This window comes from Semicossyphus pulcher, unplaced genomic scaffold, assembly GCF_022749685.1.
Source record: "Semicossyphus pulcher isolate SPU_LCO1_2020_fin unplaced genomic scaffold, fSemPul1.0.p SCAF_1, whole genome shotgun sequence".
NCBI lineage: Eukaryota > Metazoa > Chordata > Actinopteri > Labriformes > Labridae > Semicossyphus > Semicossyphus pulcher.
In genome coordinates this window covers 18,812,055-18,829,101 of record NW_027211603.1, presented here as the reverse complement: position 1 = coordinate 18,829,101, position 17,047 = coordinate 18,812,055, and the positions used below count along the sequence as shown (strand labels likewise).

General features: G+C 42.5%; 1 protein-coding gene across 3 annotated transcripts in view; it reads left to right on the top strand.

The window, feature by feature from the left end:
• chd9 (chromodomain helicase DNA binding protein 9) overlaps positions 1–17,047 on the top strand; it is a 60,926-nt gene that overhangs the window by 31,879 nt on the left and 12,000 nt on the right. For all 3 annotated transcript variants that reach the window (XM_069661272.1, XM_069661287.1, XM_069661279.1), the window contains exons 4-22: positions 1,181–1,324; positions 1,971–2,039; positions 2,282–2,337; positions 2,829–2,946; positions 3,258–3,344; positions 3,622–3,759; positions 4,652–4,773; positions 5,774–6,017; positions 8,077–8,253; positions 8,344–8,487; positions 9,527–9,782; positions 10,098–10,308; positions 11,669–11,864; positions 12,095–12,277; positions 13,350–13,535; positions 13,711–13,821; positions 13,986–14,185; positions 14,324–14,523; positions 14,649–14,808. In XM_069661272.1, coding sequence (XP_069517373.1) covers positions 1,181–1,324; positions 1,971–2,039; positions 2,282–2,337; positions 2,829–2,946; positions 3,258–3,344; positions 3,622–3,759; positions 4,652–4,773; positions 5,774–6,017; positions 8,077–8,253; positions 8,344–8,487; positions 9,527–9,782; positions 10,098–10,308; positions 11,669–11,864; positions 12,095–12,277; positions 13,350–13,535; positions 13,711–13,821; positions 13,986–14,185; positions 14,324–14,523; positions 14,649–14,808 — 3,002 coding nt within the window. The remainder of the gene's footprint in view (positions 1–1,180; positions 1,325–1,970; positions 2,040–2,281; positions 2,338–2,828; positions 2,947–3,257; positions 3,345–3,621; positions 3,760–4,651; positions 4,774–5,773; positions 6,018–8,076; positions 8,254–8,343; positions 8,488–9,526; positions 9,783–10,097; positions 10,309–11,668; positions 11,865–12,094; positions 12,278–13,349; positions 13,536–13,710; positions 13,822–13,985; positions 14,186–14,323; positions 14,524–14,648; positions 14,809–17,047) is intronic.

Genomic DNA, 17,047 nt, shown 5'->3' with positions numbered 1-17,047 from the left:
TGTTGGGATATTTAGTAAATCCTGGATATACAGACATAATTAAAAACTCAAGTCAGAAATGTTCAAAATTCTGCCACAATGCTGTGTTCATACAATACATGCATTTAAACATGAATTATTGCTGTCTGGTTTTGATGAATCCCTGCAGTCTGGTTTCTATGCGATGTGACAGCTTAGCTGATGTTTTTAAGCACAGTCCTGTGGTCAGAGTGTGTTCCCTAACTGCTAAGTCATTACAGATAGCTGCTTTGTTAGGAGTGACACGTCAGAGTAAGTGGGGAAGAAAATCCACTTTGCCCCCGCCACCCCTCTCTCTCCTTTTCGCGTCCTATCCGGACTATTGCCTATGATATAATTACGCTCGTTAAGTGGCGCCCCTGGCCTTAATTAAAACAGTCTGTTGATGACTCATTTAGGATGATCTCGCTGAAGAAGTCAAGGTAGCGTGGCCGACAGCTAGAATGGAAGCATGGCCGCCCCAGGGGTTCAATCGTCATGGCATGTGGCAGCTTTGACTCTGCAGCTTCTGGTCAGCTCGGGCTCGAGGATGTGAGGGTAGATCTCCATGGGGACGTTGTACTCCACACCTAATTAACTTTGGCTCAGTGGCATTTATTCCTAATTAACTACATATTATCATTAGGAGGGGCTCATGTATTGATGCAGGATACAGCAGCCCACGCATGTGATAATTAGAAAGGCCTGACAGGAACGAGTTGAAAGTGGCTGGATTTTTAAAGCACTGTTGCTGCGTTTCTCACTTATTGAGCAGAACTTTTTCTGAATTTCTTCCCTGGTTTGTTGAGATTTAGGTCAGTTATGTTTTGTTTTTTTACAATGCCTTTAAGAGGATAGGGAAACCCATGTTGTCCTTTTCAAAAGGGGGTTAGTGTGAATGCGATTTGTTTTTGTGCTTCCTGTTTTCACACATTATAGTAGTAAATATAGACAGGAAATAACACAAATGTCATTTTCTAACCACATCAGTAGCTAAAGTTTTCACATTCTCCGAACAGATAAAACCTTCCCCTTCTTCACTTTTACTCATCACAGTAATGATTCAAGAAATTCTGTTTTACACAATCACTTATAGAAGATTTTTTATATTTCACTTGTGAATCTGATGTATTATATAATTCAGATCAGTGAAATGTTGTGCTTCTTTCACTTTGCCTTCTAGAAGAGGCGATCTAATCGCCAGGTGAAGAGAAAGAAATATGCTGAAGAGCTGGAGGCCAGGTTGTCAGATGAGGAAGTCAAGGTTATTGTGAAAGCCAAGAAAGCCACTGCAGCATCCAAGCAGCCTTCTCTTCAACTCTTTGTAGTAAGTATCTTCGCCTACGACTCCATCATAGCTCACAAATCAAGTGTAAGTGTCTTTTTTTAGAGAATAATCTTCATTGCTGTTAAATCTTACAATGACAATGCATTCGTTTTTTGTTGTCTTACAAACAACAGTCCTTTCAATGGTCTGTTTTCTGAGGCAATGTAAATATAGTTGAAAAGAACTTCATGTACTGACAAACAAAAACACATTTTGTGGAAGAGCATGCCCAGTAAAGTGCAGCACAGCCTGTTCTTTTCATCACCACGTTGTGACGTGCAAACCAGGACCCCTGCAGTCTCTCTCTGTGCAAAGAGGAAAGATGCACATTCAGTGCCAATTGTATTCATTTAGATGCAACAGCAGAGAAATTAGAAGGGCAGTATTGTTACAACAGTTCTTCTAACACGAAACGTTTTTTCTACACACATACAGTTTATTATCCTGAAACTTAAAATCAGTGGGCATCCAGAGGGCTTTACAGCATACGAGTCTCCAACCTTAGCGTCCTGTATTTAGTGGGGAACACATGCAGTTTTTAGTTCTTTTTAATGGAGACTTGGCTGTGTAGCTTTTGTATTTTTTCCCTATGGAGAAATATTTGCTGTGGGAGACTATGAACTGTTCTTGTCCACTGTGTTTGTAGGAGAATCCCAGTGAGGAGGATGCTGCAGTTGTTGACAAAATCATGTCTTCTCGTGTCGTCAAAAATGAGGTAATGCTTTCATTTTTAAGCCTCTTATTTTTAGTCTTTGTTAAAGATACAGGACACTTCTGCACAAGTGGGTTGCAAATGGCTTGAGCAATTGTGAGAAGTGAAATATTTATCACCACAGATAATTGTACTTGATGTATGTATCTTTATCAAAATCTTAAACCTGTGTACTACTGTGGTTCTATAATGATGGTAAAAAAAATTTTAATATATATTGTTCTGTTACTTAAATCTCTCGACAGGTCTCTCCGGGCATGGTGATCGAAGTGGAGGAGTTTTTTGTAAAATACAAAAACTAGTAAGTAAGCCTCTGTAGTAGGTCGAGGGTAGCAACTGTACTTATAAATGTTGCCATGAATCCTTAAGGAAATATTTGAACTGAAATGGTGTAATGCTCTGCGTGAATTATTCACATGATCATCTAAATTTCACTTAGAGTGAGATCTCTTCAAAGAAACTGGTTTAGATTTTACTGATGATTCACATTCTACATTATAACAGATTTATTATGTGTTATAAAAAATATTTTGATTAAAAGCATTGACAAAGGATGACGTGTAAGAAATATGTGATCATACAAGCATACAAACACATTTTGTAACCCTAAGATGAACGAGGAAATCAGCAACTTTCAAAATTAAATGTCAGCAGTGACCAAGTCTTTGTGACCAAAAGAGCGACCAGTGATCACACCTGCTGGCCTCAGTTCTTAGCCCACATGCTATTTAGAAGTGTTTTTCAGGGTTTCTCACCTGTAGTCTAATTGTGTGTTGTGGTTTTGTGTGTCAGTTCCTACCTACACTGTGAGTGGGCCACAGAGCAGCAGCTGGAGAAGGACAAGAGGATTCAGCAGAAGATCAAACGTTTCAAGATGAAACAGGCTCAGAGGGCACTCTTCTTTGCAGATGTAAGCCTGTGTTTTTGTGTTTTTGTCTGTGGACATACTAAGTGCTGGGTTAATGTGTGAGACGATGCGCTTTTTCCAATTTGGTTTCTCTTAGGCAAGTGTGTTTTGAGTACATGCATGTAGATATTGTGTGTGTGTGTGTGTGGATGTTTAATTTATTTTTTCTGTGGGCAGGCACATCTGTGTGCATATATTTGAATCTTTTTACCTGCCTCAGTCGATACAGCAGAGATGCTTGTCTCACATTCCAGATGGTGAGTGGGCACTCAGGTTTATTATTTCTCTTTTTTTTTATCTCCCGTCTCTTTCAGATGGAAGAGGACCCCTTTAACCCTGACTATGTAGAGGTAGACAGAGTACTAGAGGTGTCATATTGTGAGGACAAAGACACAGGAGAGGTAAAGTGAATCTTCTTTCATTTGTTAATCATATCTGTGCGCAGACTGAGTGTGTGTTTATTTGTGTCTACGTGCCTGAACATGTTTTACTCTTTTCCAGTTTTTTTGTGGTTTCTATTCCTTTCAGTAAATCCTCCACTTCAGTGATTTCTTTGTATACTAGAAGTGCCCAAGGCCATCCTAATGGGCTCCCTCGCAGCCTTTGTTAATATTATAAAAGCAGAGCGTGGCCTCGCTCCAGTCTTTTACAGTGCTAATTCTCGTCTGCCTGCTGCAGGAGGTGGTATACTACCTGGTGAAGTGGTGCTCTCTGCCTTATGAGGACAGCACCTGGGAGCTGAAAGACGACGTGGATCAGAGCAAGATTGAGGAGTTTGAGCTGCTGCAGGCAGTCAAGCCAGACTCGCGCAGGATGGTAAGCCATGCCTACCGACAGTCATCAATTATCACTGTATTTCCATCTTTCTTTATTGCTCTCATACTATATTCTTCTTTTTTTAGCCGTTTTGAAGTTCTGTGCGATGAAGTGAAGCGTTAGAAGTCAGCCATTAAACCTTGATAAAAACAACCACACTCGCGTAGAATTTATTTAAGTTTGGCAGCAGGGGTTTTGCTGATTCTCCTGTCACTTTAAGAGCAGCCAATGATATTTCTGCTGTAAAAATACGACTTAAAAGGCATATCCTAAATAAGAACTCACTTTAAACAGCCCGAGCTAATACTTAAGAGGGAAGAAAAACTAAAATAGGCTTGAAGAGAAATGTGTCTAAACTGTAACCTGTAAGTTCTGCTCTATGAAGCAAAACACATGGTTGTTGTGGTAGTATAGTACAGTAGCCATCCTACACACAGACTTATAATTTCTACTCTATTATTTTGTCTTTCTACTTTGATAAGCACCATTTAAAGAGAACCACCAAGATTTTTGTCCCTGATTCTTTCATCTTGCCAGATTCACCTCTGTGACCTCTCGGAAAGTTCATTGTATGCACACCAATTGTTTTAACTCTAGGTTCAACTGTTGCCCAGTCTTGATGTAGATGCCCATTTCCAAGGTTCAAGACAACTTTGAGATCAGTGTTCACATTACAAACTACAGCAAACCACTGTTTCTCTATTTACCTTTTTCCTATAAAACTGCAACACTCTCTGGCTTTCTTCATCCGTCTCTTTTCCAAAGATTTCCGCCTGTCTGTCATTTTAAACATAATGTGTTACATGTTCTCTTCAAAGTAGTTGTAGAGTTAATTTAAAACTTTGAATTATTTCATTCATAATTTCGTCATTTTGTCTGAATTGTCGCTTAGGAGCGACCCCCGGCCAATCACTGGAAGAAGAGGGAGCAGTCGAGGGAATACAGGAACAGCAACAGCCTCAGGGACTACCAGCTAGAGGGGGTCAACTGGCTCCTCTTCAACTGGTACAACAGGTCAGTTTGAAATACTTTACGCACACATGCGCACAACAGCAGCCCATTCACAAAGACACCCCCTTTTAAGCTAATTCCTTGTGACAGGGACATGCTGCCACTCCACATAGTAAACTAGCCTCTGCAGCTTTAGGAACACACCTTAAATACAAATTCAAGATTCAGCATCTTACACCAAGCATAACTGCAACTATAACAGACTGTATATGCTTGTAAAGCTTAAAGCAGATACTACAAGAAAGACTCCATCATTTTTATTGATATAGATTCAGAGATTTTACACAGGCATTTTGTATTTCAAGAGGAATCCTCTGGGTGCATTCAGGCTGCAGATAATGAATAATGAATCAGTCTTGTTGTGTGCGTGGACCATGCTGTGTTTCTGGCTGTATTCACATTATTTGGTTGGGCCTGCGAGCAGAGTCAAATTTCCTGTCAAGGTGCACACTGCTGCAAAAACAATTGCTTTTCTTCGCCTACGATCACAAAAGAAGCGCTGCACAGTGTAGATCCGGAGTACATGGTGTCAGGCTGCTTGCATTAACCCTGGGAATTGGCTTTATGTGTGTGCATGCAGGATTTTGTGTATGCCTACGCAGAGAGATTCATCAAAAGTAGAGAGCTGCTTAAGAGGCCAGTGGGAATATCTGCACGTTGCAATTAGCATCAAGATATAATACCCCCACCCACTGGACAGCTGAATAAATGGTTTGCTGGAGTAGACCACACAGCAGAGGCTGTTGTATTTGCCATTATCTTGTATCTTTTCTCTTTGCTCTGTTATTACTGCTGATGATGTCGTTTTCTCCTCCATTGTTCTCTGTTTATTCTTCTATCATGGGATTTTCCTCGTTGCCCTCCCTTTCCTCCTCTGTTTCTCCACTTTATCACCCCCTTTTTTGTCCCACAACACATCACTTTGCGCACAATGAAGTGGTACAAGTAACCCCAACTGTAGTCCACTTTACCTCTAATACCGATTGTTATCTCCGCCTGTCAGACGAAACTGCATCCTGGCAGACGAGATGGGCCTGGGAAAAACCATCCAGTCCATCACATTCCTAGAAGAGATCCATCGCGTGGGCATTAAAGGGCCATTCCTCATCATTGCCCCGCTCTCTACTATAGCCAACTGGGAGCGCGAGTTCCGAACTTGGACCTATCTCAATGTCATCGTGTACCATGGAAGCATGGTCAGCAGGCAGATGCTCCAACAGTATGAGATGCATTTCAGGGATGCACAGGTAAATGGCCTTTTAATCTTGAATGCACAATTCACTTAGCACAGCTTTAGTTGTATTTCCTAGACATATATAACACAGTAGCACAAATGCATATGTTGTAGTTGCCAGCACATTTCTCTCTAAATGTTTGTTTTACTCACAATATTTATATCTTAAGGTTTAAGGCACACCTGCCGTTTTGTGGCATGTAAATTTCTGTCCCTCCATCATGTTTCCTCCACAATAAATAGCCTATTATATAAAAAGGTGGAAAAATAAATGTACTCTTTTGGGAAGAAAAAAGGAAAAAGCCTTTATTCATCATGAAAATGCTAAAAAAAAATGTAACACTTAATGTATAGATTACTCACATTTCAGCGTTGTATGCGTGTCTCTTCACCACAGTAATTGTTTCGATCAGAGGACAGCCTCGAGGAGCCGGGCTACAGCTATCAGCTATCGATTCACAGCCATGCGTTCAGCTTGTCTCACGTACCTAACACAAATGAAACCGTGAGGATCGACAGGCCTTTTAGTTCATCCTGACATACCCAATCCTCCCCTTCTTTTTATAGACAGACGGGCAGAAATCAACCTTGCTGTGCTTACCTTCAGACTGGAAAGCAGTGATTCACTTCAATTAAAATGATCAGAGTGCTTTTTAGAAAACGGCTGCAAGATGAAGTCCTGTGAGTGATTCTAATGATGTGTTTGAAAACAGGAGGCATGCATACGACAATAGGAGTGGGTTATTGGAAAAAAAACAAAAAAACAGACAGGACGTGATTACCGTGTGCAGCACAAAGCCTGGATACACAGGCACTCTGGAACTAATGCAGCAAACTCACCAAGCACGATGTTTCAGAGGCAGAGTCACCTGAAGAAATAGGAAAGCAGGCCACAGTCGAGGGAAGTGAATATGTGGTAGTGAATAATAATATAGTCTATGCTTTGTGTGGAAGAAATGGCAGAAAATGACTAATGTTTGGTTACTTTTGTTCCATTCAGTCATCTCAAAATGTTGTTAAAGCAACACTTACTCAACACTTTTTCCCCTAAACAGCTTTGTTACAGTTATTTCAAGAGAGCTCAGGAGAAATGTTTATATTGAATTTAGAGTTAAATGTAACTGTTAGTGAAGGCAGTGCTTGCATATCCTGTTGTGCATAAGAACATTTTTATAAGTGGTTCATAGTACAATCATAGCATTAACCGCATTCAAAGAAGGGCACGTGCCCAACAATAAGTAGGCTGCTAGGTAGTTAGTGAGCCTTGGGCAGGGGCTTCCTGTAGTTGGCGGGCCATGTGATGTGTCACAACAGGCAGTTAGAAGCTCTTAGTTTTCCGACGAACCGTGGGAGGAATTAAGGCGAGCGAGAGCAGAACAGAGCGACGCCGCCACCAGGCTGTCTCCCAGGCAGCCTGTGATGTCACAGCAGCAGGCCCCAAGGGGAGCTCTCTGTCAGCGCTGCTCAGGCATATCAGAGAGCGAGCGAGAGGAGAGAGAGGCTCCACTACAGCAGGCTGGCTGGCTGTGGGAGGGGGTTACTGGATAACTGAGTATCCCTCGAGGACTGTTGTCAAGGCGATGGATACAAATGGAGAGGCGGGGTGAAGCAAAGCCTCCCCAGACATACAAACAAACAAATAAACAAACAGCTAGACTCACTACTACATGTGCATCCATGTGCTGGTTGTACCGGGGATGGCTTCTGAACCAAGAGGTGTGATTTTAGATTGACAGTGAAACCTAAAAAACATACGCTTTGTGTTTGGCTGCCAACAGCATGAGGCTGCAACTTTAGTAGGTTTCAAAGGTTAACAGGTAAGAAGAGCAACCCCAGGAGATGTTGGAGAACTATGAAGCTGAAGTATTAATGTGTTCACAGTCTTCCCCTTTTTAACAAGAACATTCCCTTCAGCAGTCAAACTCAGAAAACTTTCAACTCAACACATTTAACATGTTTTTACACACCTGTACTTGTAATACAGACACAATATTTACACACATGTCATGTCAATGTTTATAGATGCTGTATAATTAAAGTATGTCCTGCATGTCTCCTATTTTCCGTCCCAGGGCCGTGCGATACGAGGTGCCTACAGGTTCCAGGCTGTTATCACCACTTTTGAGATGATCCTGGGAGGATGTCCCGAACTCAACGCCATCGAGTGGCGCTGTGTTATCATCGACGAGGCCCACCGCCTCAAGAACAAGAACTGCAAGCTGCTAGAAGGCTTCAAGCTCATGAGCCTGGTACATAAACCACCACGTTTGATGTTAATGTTGCTACACTTTAATGCAGGAGTGCTTTTGCAAGTGATGACATATTCCGTTCTCCTTCAGGAGCACAAAGTCCTGCTGACAGGTACCCCTCTCCAGAACACTGTGGAGGAGCTCTTCAGCCTGCTCCACTTCCTGGAGCCGGCACGTTTCCCCTCAGAAAACACCTTCATGCAGGAGTTTGGAGACCTAAAGACTGAGGAGCAGGTAAGTCCGCTGATACATGGAGAACATCCTGACATTCTATGTTCTGTGAAAATCCTGAATGTCTAATCTGCCATAAAAATGTAAGTCAGCTCTCTACATGTCACACATTCAGGTCAGTTAGTGTTGGTAAATTAAATATAAAAGGATGGCCAAATGAATGTTTCACAGAGCTCCACAGCACGCATCATTGCTCGGATATAAAGGTCATATTGGTACTGATGGAACCCGTGAAGTGTGGCTTTTTCTAACTAGGCCACACATTTTCTCCACGGAAACACAAACACACTCAAACACACTCCCAACATATGGCAGACAGTGATGGCAGATAATAGGGCATTAATGCTACTCTTGGTTGCGCGTTGTGTTGACGCAATTGCTCACAAGGAAAAGGCTATCTACCTTGCCTTGTACTCGTTGCTGCTTGGCATTTCGTCTGTAGGCAGAAGTCCTAAATAGATGCTCGAGAGGACGGCATTAAAGCATGTTGTAAGTGTGGTACTCTGGCTGAAAGTTAAAACATCTAGTGCTCAATACGCTGTACTAAATCTAGAAGCGTATTGTGCCGGTGGGAATGTGAAATCCTTTTTATAGTAAAAGTTGCTGGTGCTGTATGAGGAACTTTTTCAACACATATGTGATGAGAGACAAGGGCCTGTGTGTGAATCAAAAGGAAATCGGTTGAGGAAAGCTGGCCTGCCTCTGGGGTCTAGTGGTTACTAAGCTGTTATGCTGTACTGTTACCATGAACTCTTGATTCAGTTAAATGTGGGTCTGTATCAAATGAGAAAAAATAACTGAACACTGCTTTAAAAAACATATGTGAGCCAGATATCACATACAGACTATGACATCATAAGAATACTACATACATTGGTGTAGATAAGTTCTCTTATCATGGTACCTCCTGCTTTCATGGAGGTTATAATCAGAACCAGTACAGACACAGCACGTGTAATCCCATGCCTGTGTAGTGTACAGTGTCCCAAAGCATTTACTGAACCTGGTAACTCTAACTCTCTTTTCATGTTTGGGTCCACAGGTACAGAAGCTTCAGGGCATCCTGAAGCCCATGATGCTGCGTAGATTAAAGGAGGATGTGGAGAAGAAGCTGGCTCCTAAGGAGGAGACGATCATTGAGGTTGAGCTCACAAATATTCAGAAGAAATACTACCGCGCCATCCTGGAGAAGAACTTCTCTTTCCTGGCTAAAGGAGCTGGTCAGGCAAACATGCCCAACCTGGTCAACACCATGATGGAGCTGAGAAAGTGCTGCAACCACCCCTACCTCATCAAAGGTAGGAGGGTGCCTATTCTACCTTAAATACAGGTTAATGTAGGTACTGCAGAAATGTATAGTTTTGATCTTGGCAGGCATAGCAGCTGAATGCCTGCAATTACACAATTTCCTGTTTAGTCTTCAGGAGATGTTGTGGGCTCAATTAAGAAGATTAAGGTGCTCACTACAATTTGGTTCTTTAAGTGATTATTACATGAGACTGCACACCTGCTAATGGTACCTGCAAGGAGTCACTAAAATCTCATGAGACTTTGTAGAATCCATGAGAAGCAAAAGCAGTGTTGCTGATGTTTCCATGTCTTTGCTGTATCAGGAGCAGAGGAAAAGATCCTGGAGGACTTCAGGGAGGTGTATAGCCCCACTGCCATGGACTTTCACCTGCAGGCTATGGTGCAGTCTGCAGGGAAGCTGGTCCTTATTGATAAGCTGCTGCCTAAGATGAAAGCCGGGGGGCACAGAGTGCTCATCTTCTCCCAAATGGTGCGCTGCCTGGACATCTTGGAAGACTACCTCATTCAGAGAAGGTAATGATGACAGATGATGGATTTGTTGTTTATAGCTCAGACTTAAGATTTCCTAAACAGGCCTGTCTTTTTGTTGTTGTTGTTGTTGTTGTTGTTGTTGTTGTTGTTGTTTTAAGCATTTTAGTAACTCTCCGTTATCATGGTGTGACCAAACACATCACACAAAATAGCACAAAAACAAATAAACAATGATAAGACAAATAAAATCAGTTTTCCATATTGTGACTTTGCCATTTTAATCTTTCCCTCAGCATTCTAAGTCTATAACCTCTCAGTTTAAGTTTCATTTCTTAAACTCAAAGGGGAAACAATGGTGTGATTTCACTCTCTTAAACAAAGGATTTTAGGCATTCTTGATTTAGGCAGCGTGAGTGCAAAATGTTTCATTTTGACAGATACAATGGGACTGAATGTGAAGAGTTAAAAAGCACATGTTCACAGAGCCTAGCAGAAAATAGTCCAGGTGTTTGGCAATGATTTGGACTTGTATCACATCCATAGAGCTACTTTATTCAATCTAAGGCTCTCTCTGTACGACCACTTTATGAATCCAATGTCACCTTGCTCTGATGTCTGTGTATTTGCTTCTGTCAGTGTGTAAGCAATGTTTTGAGTGAGGCCTAAAAAGCTGAAATTGTGATCAGGAACAATCATGGGTAGATATATACTATCCATAAGGTTTAGAATTTAATGTCATTAAGGACTTTATTAATTACAGATCAGTGGTGTTCATCTTATCTTTATCCATATTTCTATTCTCAAGTCTCCCATGTCCCCTCTGTCCTTTCTCTTTCCTGACTTTGTCTGTGTTGTTTCTCTTTCTTCTGGCTTCCCACCAGCAGCTGGCGCAAACCCTAAACTATTGTAAACATGTGAGGTGCTGTGCAGCACAGACCTCAGACAGGGTTCAGCAGCAGGTTATAGACGCCCTCGGGGCTTCGCAACATTAGAGGAGCGATGCTTTCTGTGAGTCTTCTCCTGACTGGAAGTGGATTACCCTGGGGAGGGCAGGGGGTCGGATTGTGGGAGGGGAGTAGAACGGACACAAGATGAAAGAGCATAACCACTCCACAGTTTTATCTCTGAGCATACTCTTTGCAAGGTGTGGAAGAGAAGCAAAAGATGAGTGTAGTATTGGGTGAATTTAAAGACCAGAGTGCTATAGCTCGGTTATTACAAGTTAAAATCAGTTATTTAAAGCTTAATTGAACTAATTCTCATCAGCGTAATAAAAGCATGACCAACATTTTGATGTGTATTGCTTCATATTTTTAGGGAAAATATCCCACAGAACCAGCCATGTACTGACTGGGTTATTGTGATACACATTCATCGTGCATTTTTTTCCCCTGTGTTGCAGGTACTTGTATGAGCGGATAGATGGACGTGTTCGAGGGAACCTGCGGCAGGCAGCGATCGACCGCTTCAGTAAGCCTGACTCAGAGCGCTTCGTTTTTCTCCTGTGTACAAGAGCTGGTGGCCTGGGAATCAACCTCACAGCAGCAGACACGTGCATCATCTTTGACTCTGACTGGAACCCGCAGAACGACCTGCAGGTAAGACATGACAAAGACTCAGTTACAAGCAAATGCAACAAACTGCCAGTCATTTTTTTGGCACTGCCTGACATCTGTTCATGTGAGCACCAAGATAGTGCTTTCCATAGTGTCCAATGACGAACAAGTTTAGATTTCAGTCAATGATAAAAGATACCATCATTCAAGATAAGGTGGCTATTGTGTCAAAATAAAGATGATGTTCACTCGGTTTGTCCTGCCATTCACAGGCCCAGGCTCGCTGCCATCGGATCGGTCAGAACAAGGCAGTGAAGGTGTACCGTCTGATCACCAGGAACTCGTACGAGCGAGAGATGTTTGATCGCGCCAGCCTCAAGCTGGGCCTGGACAAAGCGGTGCTGCAGAGCATGAGTGGCCGAGATAACAGCCTGGGAGGAGGCACTGGGGGAGGGGTAGGTTTGAGGATTTTCCAGAGGATCTGAAATAGAAATGGGGAATTAAATCATTTGGTCATGTAAATTATGTTCAGTTCGTTTTCAAAGAGAGTGTTTGTTTGTGATTTTCCTTTTTGGCCGGGCATGAACATTTTTCAGTTCAACTATCTCTTCATCGAATGGTTACAGCAACAAGCAGGAAACCACAAAAGCCTGGCACGGGACCAGGATAATTACAGAGAGCAGTTTTGCTTTGGTTTATTTTATTGGTTTATCTTATCTACTTTTTTCCTCTACTCAGCATCATTTTAGTGATCAAAGATCAACGTGGATTTTGAAGTCTACCTACTTTGCTTAAGCTTAAACTCCTAATTTCACTCCAGGTTTTAACAGTCATGCCATAATTACTGTGTACACCAGGAAATCAAATGAACCTGTTTGTTACACTCCTTAAGTCAACTCTTCCTGTTGTGATTGTTTGAGAACGAGTGATAAAAATAAAATACAGATTCCTTCCATTTGTCATTCCAACAATAAGAAAAGTCAACAGTTTCCCCTATCATCAGTCCTGAATGATATCCGAGGAACGCTGTAACAGATGGTAGACGACGAGAAGATGCCAAACAAAGAAAAACAAATGTTCACAAACCCTCAAACTTAGAGCTCGCTCTCAAAATTTCTACTTAAAGTGTAACCAATCCTATTAGAGTCTAATCTCTTTGTGAGGGAGTGTGTCAACAACATGTGAAGTGTGTAGGTGGATGTTTAGCTGCGGTTGGTGTCCTCTGAGTATTATCTAAAGTGTAAGGAGGTTGAGCCATTAGCAGGTCCACACATCCGGTCTGAGTTCACATATTTACATAATAAACAGCTGCTGGGGTTAGATAGAGGGCTGCCGATGTTGATTTAGATAATACAACAGGATTTTTTTTTTTGTTTGAGAAAAATAATTTGCAGGTGACTGTCTGTTTCCTGCATTATGCAATATTAGCTTCCATACTGTTACATTTAGCCCCTGAAATCCATGTGAAAACCAGTTTGCCAACTTCTCTAATTTGTGTTTGTTGTATAATCCGTCTTACACCCTCAGGCAGCGCAGCAGCAGCTGTCGAAGAAAGAGATCGAGGATCTGCTGCGACGTGGTGCATACGGGGCCATCATGGATGAGGAGGACGAAGGGTCCAAATTCTGTGAGGAGGACATTGACCAGATTCTCCAGCGCAGAACAAAGACCATCACCATCGAGTCTGAGGGACGAGGGTCCACCTTTGCTAAGGTGATTGAAAATGATATAACCGCTCTTACAAAAGTGGATCAAATTGCTAATGCTGTTTAAATGTAGCTCTCATCATGTAATTTGAACGAATAGCTATAAAATATAGATTTTATAAGATACTGTACTTTTGTTTTGTTTGTTTTTTATGTCTCCTAATGTATGAATCTGCTTCCAGGCTAGTTTTGTGGCGTCTGGAAACCGCACAGACATTTCTCTGGATGACCCCAACTTCTGGGACAAATGGGCCAAAAAGGCTGATATTGACATGGAAATGGTCAATGGCAGAGTATGTACTATACCACAAATAATAGATTTAATGCATGATTGGGACGTTGCTTACACAGATTTCTTGCATCTCACTAAGATGTACTTCTAGGTGGCTTTGTCCGTATTAAAGTCCTGGAAAGCCCTTTGCTGACATTTGGTCTGCCCTCCGTTCCCTCTCTGCAGAACAGCTTAGTGATTGACACCCCTCGTGTCAGAAAGCAGACCAGGCCGTTCAGCGCCACCAAGGATGAGTTAGCCGAGCTTTCAGAGGGGGAAAGCGAGAGTGACGAGACCAAACCTAAGCTCAGGCGAAACCACGACCGCCTCAACAGCTATGGCCGCACAGAGTGCTTCAGAGTAGAGAAGAACCTGCTTGTTTATGGGTGAGATGATTAAAACAACCGTGCATATCCTGAATTTCACAATAAAGGTGTATTCTGAAAAATATATCTTGACTAGTAAGGGAAACGTTCTTTTTGAGAACACTGTAATAAATGTGTGTTTTCCCTTCTGTTGTCCAGATGGGGTCGTTGGAAAGATATTCTCAACCACGGGCGATTTAAGAAGCAGCTGACGGAGTGGGATGTGGAGTCCATCTGCAGGGCTCTGCTGTCTTACTGCCTGGTCCATTACCGTGGAGATGACAAAATTAAAGGCTTCATGTGGGACCTGATCGCCCCTACTGAGGACGGACAAACCAAAGAGCTGCAGAACCACCTGGGTGAGTCTCGGGACATCCAGCCTGTATTTAACTGGCCTTACTAACAAAGATAGTGGAACATAAAGAGGTTTAAGTTTGCATTTCTACACTGCACCTATAACTTCCTTCCTCCTTGGGTTCACTAGGTTTGTCTGCCCCAGTCCCTCGGGGCAGGAAGGGAAAGAAGATGAAGACCCAATCGAGCTCTTTCGACATCCACAAAGCTGAGTGGCTGAGGAAGCACAACCCAGAGCACATGCTTCAGGACGACGGCTACAAGAAACACCTCAAACACCACTGCAACAAGTAGGTGGCTTCTTATACCCCCTTAACATGTAGTCGATACTTTGATTCACTTCACTTTACATCACGTAAGACACTATTAAACTGATTTGGTTCAGGTTAGTATGTTTCCACATCCTCAGCAGTATAAGAAAGCAGTTAGTTTGTTACAAGCAACACAATACAAAGTATAAATATGCTAAAATAGTGTTATTAGATAAAAAGAGATGGTTGTAATGTCTTCTAATTTTCAGAATTTAGCTTGCTTACAGCGCACATGGTGACTAATACTCTAGGGTTGTGTTGTTTTATTGCCTGTGGGCGAATGTGTGTATGTGTGTGCGTTCTTTTGTCTGTGTTTAAACCTTTGTGCTATTATAGCAACTGGCAGGTGGTCATTATTCTCTTCGAGCACAGATTGTATCAGTTTATTTTTAATAGAATGAAGCCTAAGTGAAAAATGAAAATACAATTTGCACGTGGCTGAAATTCTAACTATGGCACCTCCAAGCCACAGTAATTAGGAGGCACTAAAACATCTATTGGAGCCGACAGCACACTGATTCATTAACGGACGCGCATCACTTTGAGACCAGCTGACTGATATGATTGTTAATGAGACTTCAGCCCAGCTAATGGCCGTCATAGATCTCTCTTATTTACAGACAGAAGGAAAAAGATGGCTGCTATCAAAACTCGGGCCGCTGAGATATAAAGCCAAATAGATGGCTGCTGCTGGTTAGAAGGGGGGGGGGGGGGGGGGGGGGCTTGTGTTCATTGGGCTAGGACGCAGAGCGCTGCAGCTTCCATAGAAAGTTCTCCATTGTTTCCTGGTCCAGTTGTGCTGAATCCAGGGATTGTCTGATATGTGACACGCCGGGCAAACAGGGACACACAGCCAGCAGGGTTTGCTGACTTCTGCGTTTTCAGTCCGTGGACATGGAATGTGACTGGTGGGGTTATGGGGGGGGGGTTGGGGAGGTGGTGTTCACCAACTTTGCAGTCCTTAACAGGGTTGTCAAGTTGGGACAGAGCTTTGGCACAAACGTGGCAAATAAAGGAACATCTTTTGTTCAGTTTCCAAAAGATTAAAAGACCAACAGGTTGTACCTCCAGCAGTTTATCGTCTGTACTATCCTTAACTGCAGACTGTAGAGAATAAGTGAAACTGTGGTTACTAGATCTGCTTTGGCAGCTTTGAGAGAGCACTGAACAAGTTTATGCTGTTTTTCTGAATCAGAATTTCAGCAATGACTCAGTCACGCTGGATTTTAATAGATTGTTTTCTGTGAAAGGATCTTTGCATGCCACTCATGTCATGCATACTTGGCTTATTTGCTGGGAAAGACAGCGTATGACTGTGCTGAGATCCGCTGCAGCCCTCTGAGTGAACCACATCGCACGCACACACGCAACATGCACACACACTGACTAACAAAGGCCTGGAAGGAGAGCGATGAAGGGCTGCGCTGACAGGCAGAGGAAGCAGCAGCTGCTCCTGGGCGGGTCAAGTCACACAGGAGGATGGAGGAGGGAGGGTGGAGGAGGGAGGAAGTTCAAGACTTTGATTTACCAGAGCCACAAGTCCAGACCGGTCACCACAGACATCCATCACTCTGACAGACAGACAAACAGACAGGCAGACATGAGAGCCCTGGAGTTTTTCCTGTCAGTGAATCGGGGAAGGATTTTGGGCTCATTTTTAACAATATTCAGCTGAATTACAGCGTGAAAGAGAAGGAATGCCTGGTATGATCAAGTATTTTTTTAGAGTAGCAGTCCACACTTCTTTCAGTGCTTAAAGAGGGGCAGCTCTTAAAAGAAGCCTTGGCTGGAGAAGAGACCACAGGTCCACATTAAGTGATAAATGAATAATGAAGTGGCTGCAAATACAAAGTAGAGTGTTGTGGTTTATCTAAAGACAAGCAACAAGTTATCAACAAGTTTGATTGTGCTCAATAAGGATTCTCATCTAATTTGATCTTAAAACAGTCGCTTTACTCGGCGGGTTTTAGGGTGCTTCATTCAGAAATGTCTCTGATCATTTGACAACGTCTCAGCAGTAAACTGTATCCTCTGAGATGACACCATACTGCGATGAACAATTGCTAATAACTACACAGCTACTCAAATCCTCCTCGGAGAATTTTGCTCTCATGCCAGAAATCCTTAAAACCTCCGTGCCCAATTTTTCCAACAGCAGACATTACACGACGAAATTTAATAATGATTTTGTGTTCAGACAAAAACGCAAAATCTCAAG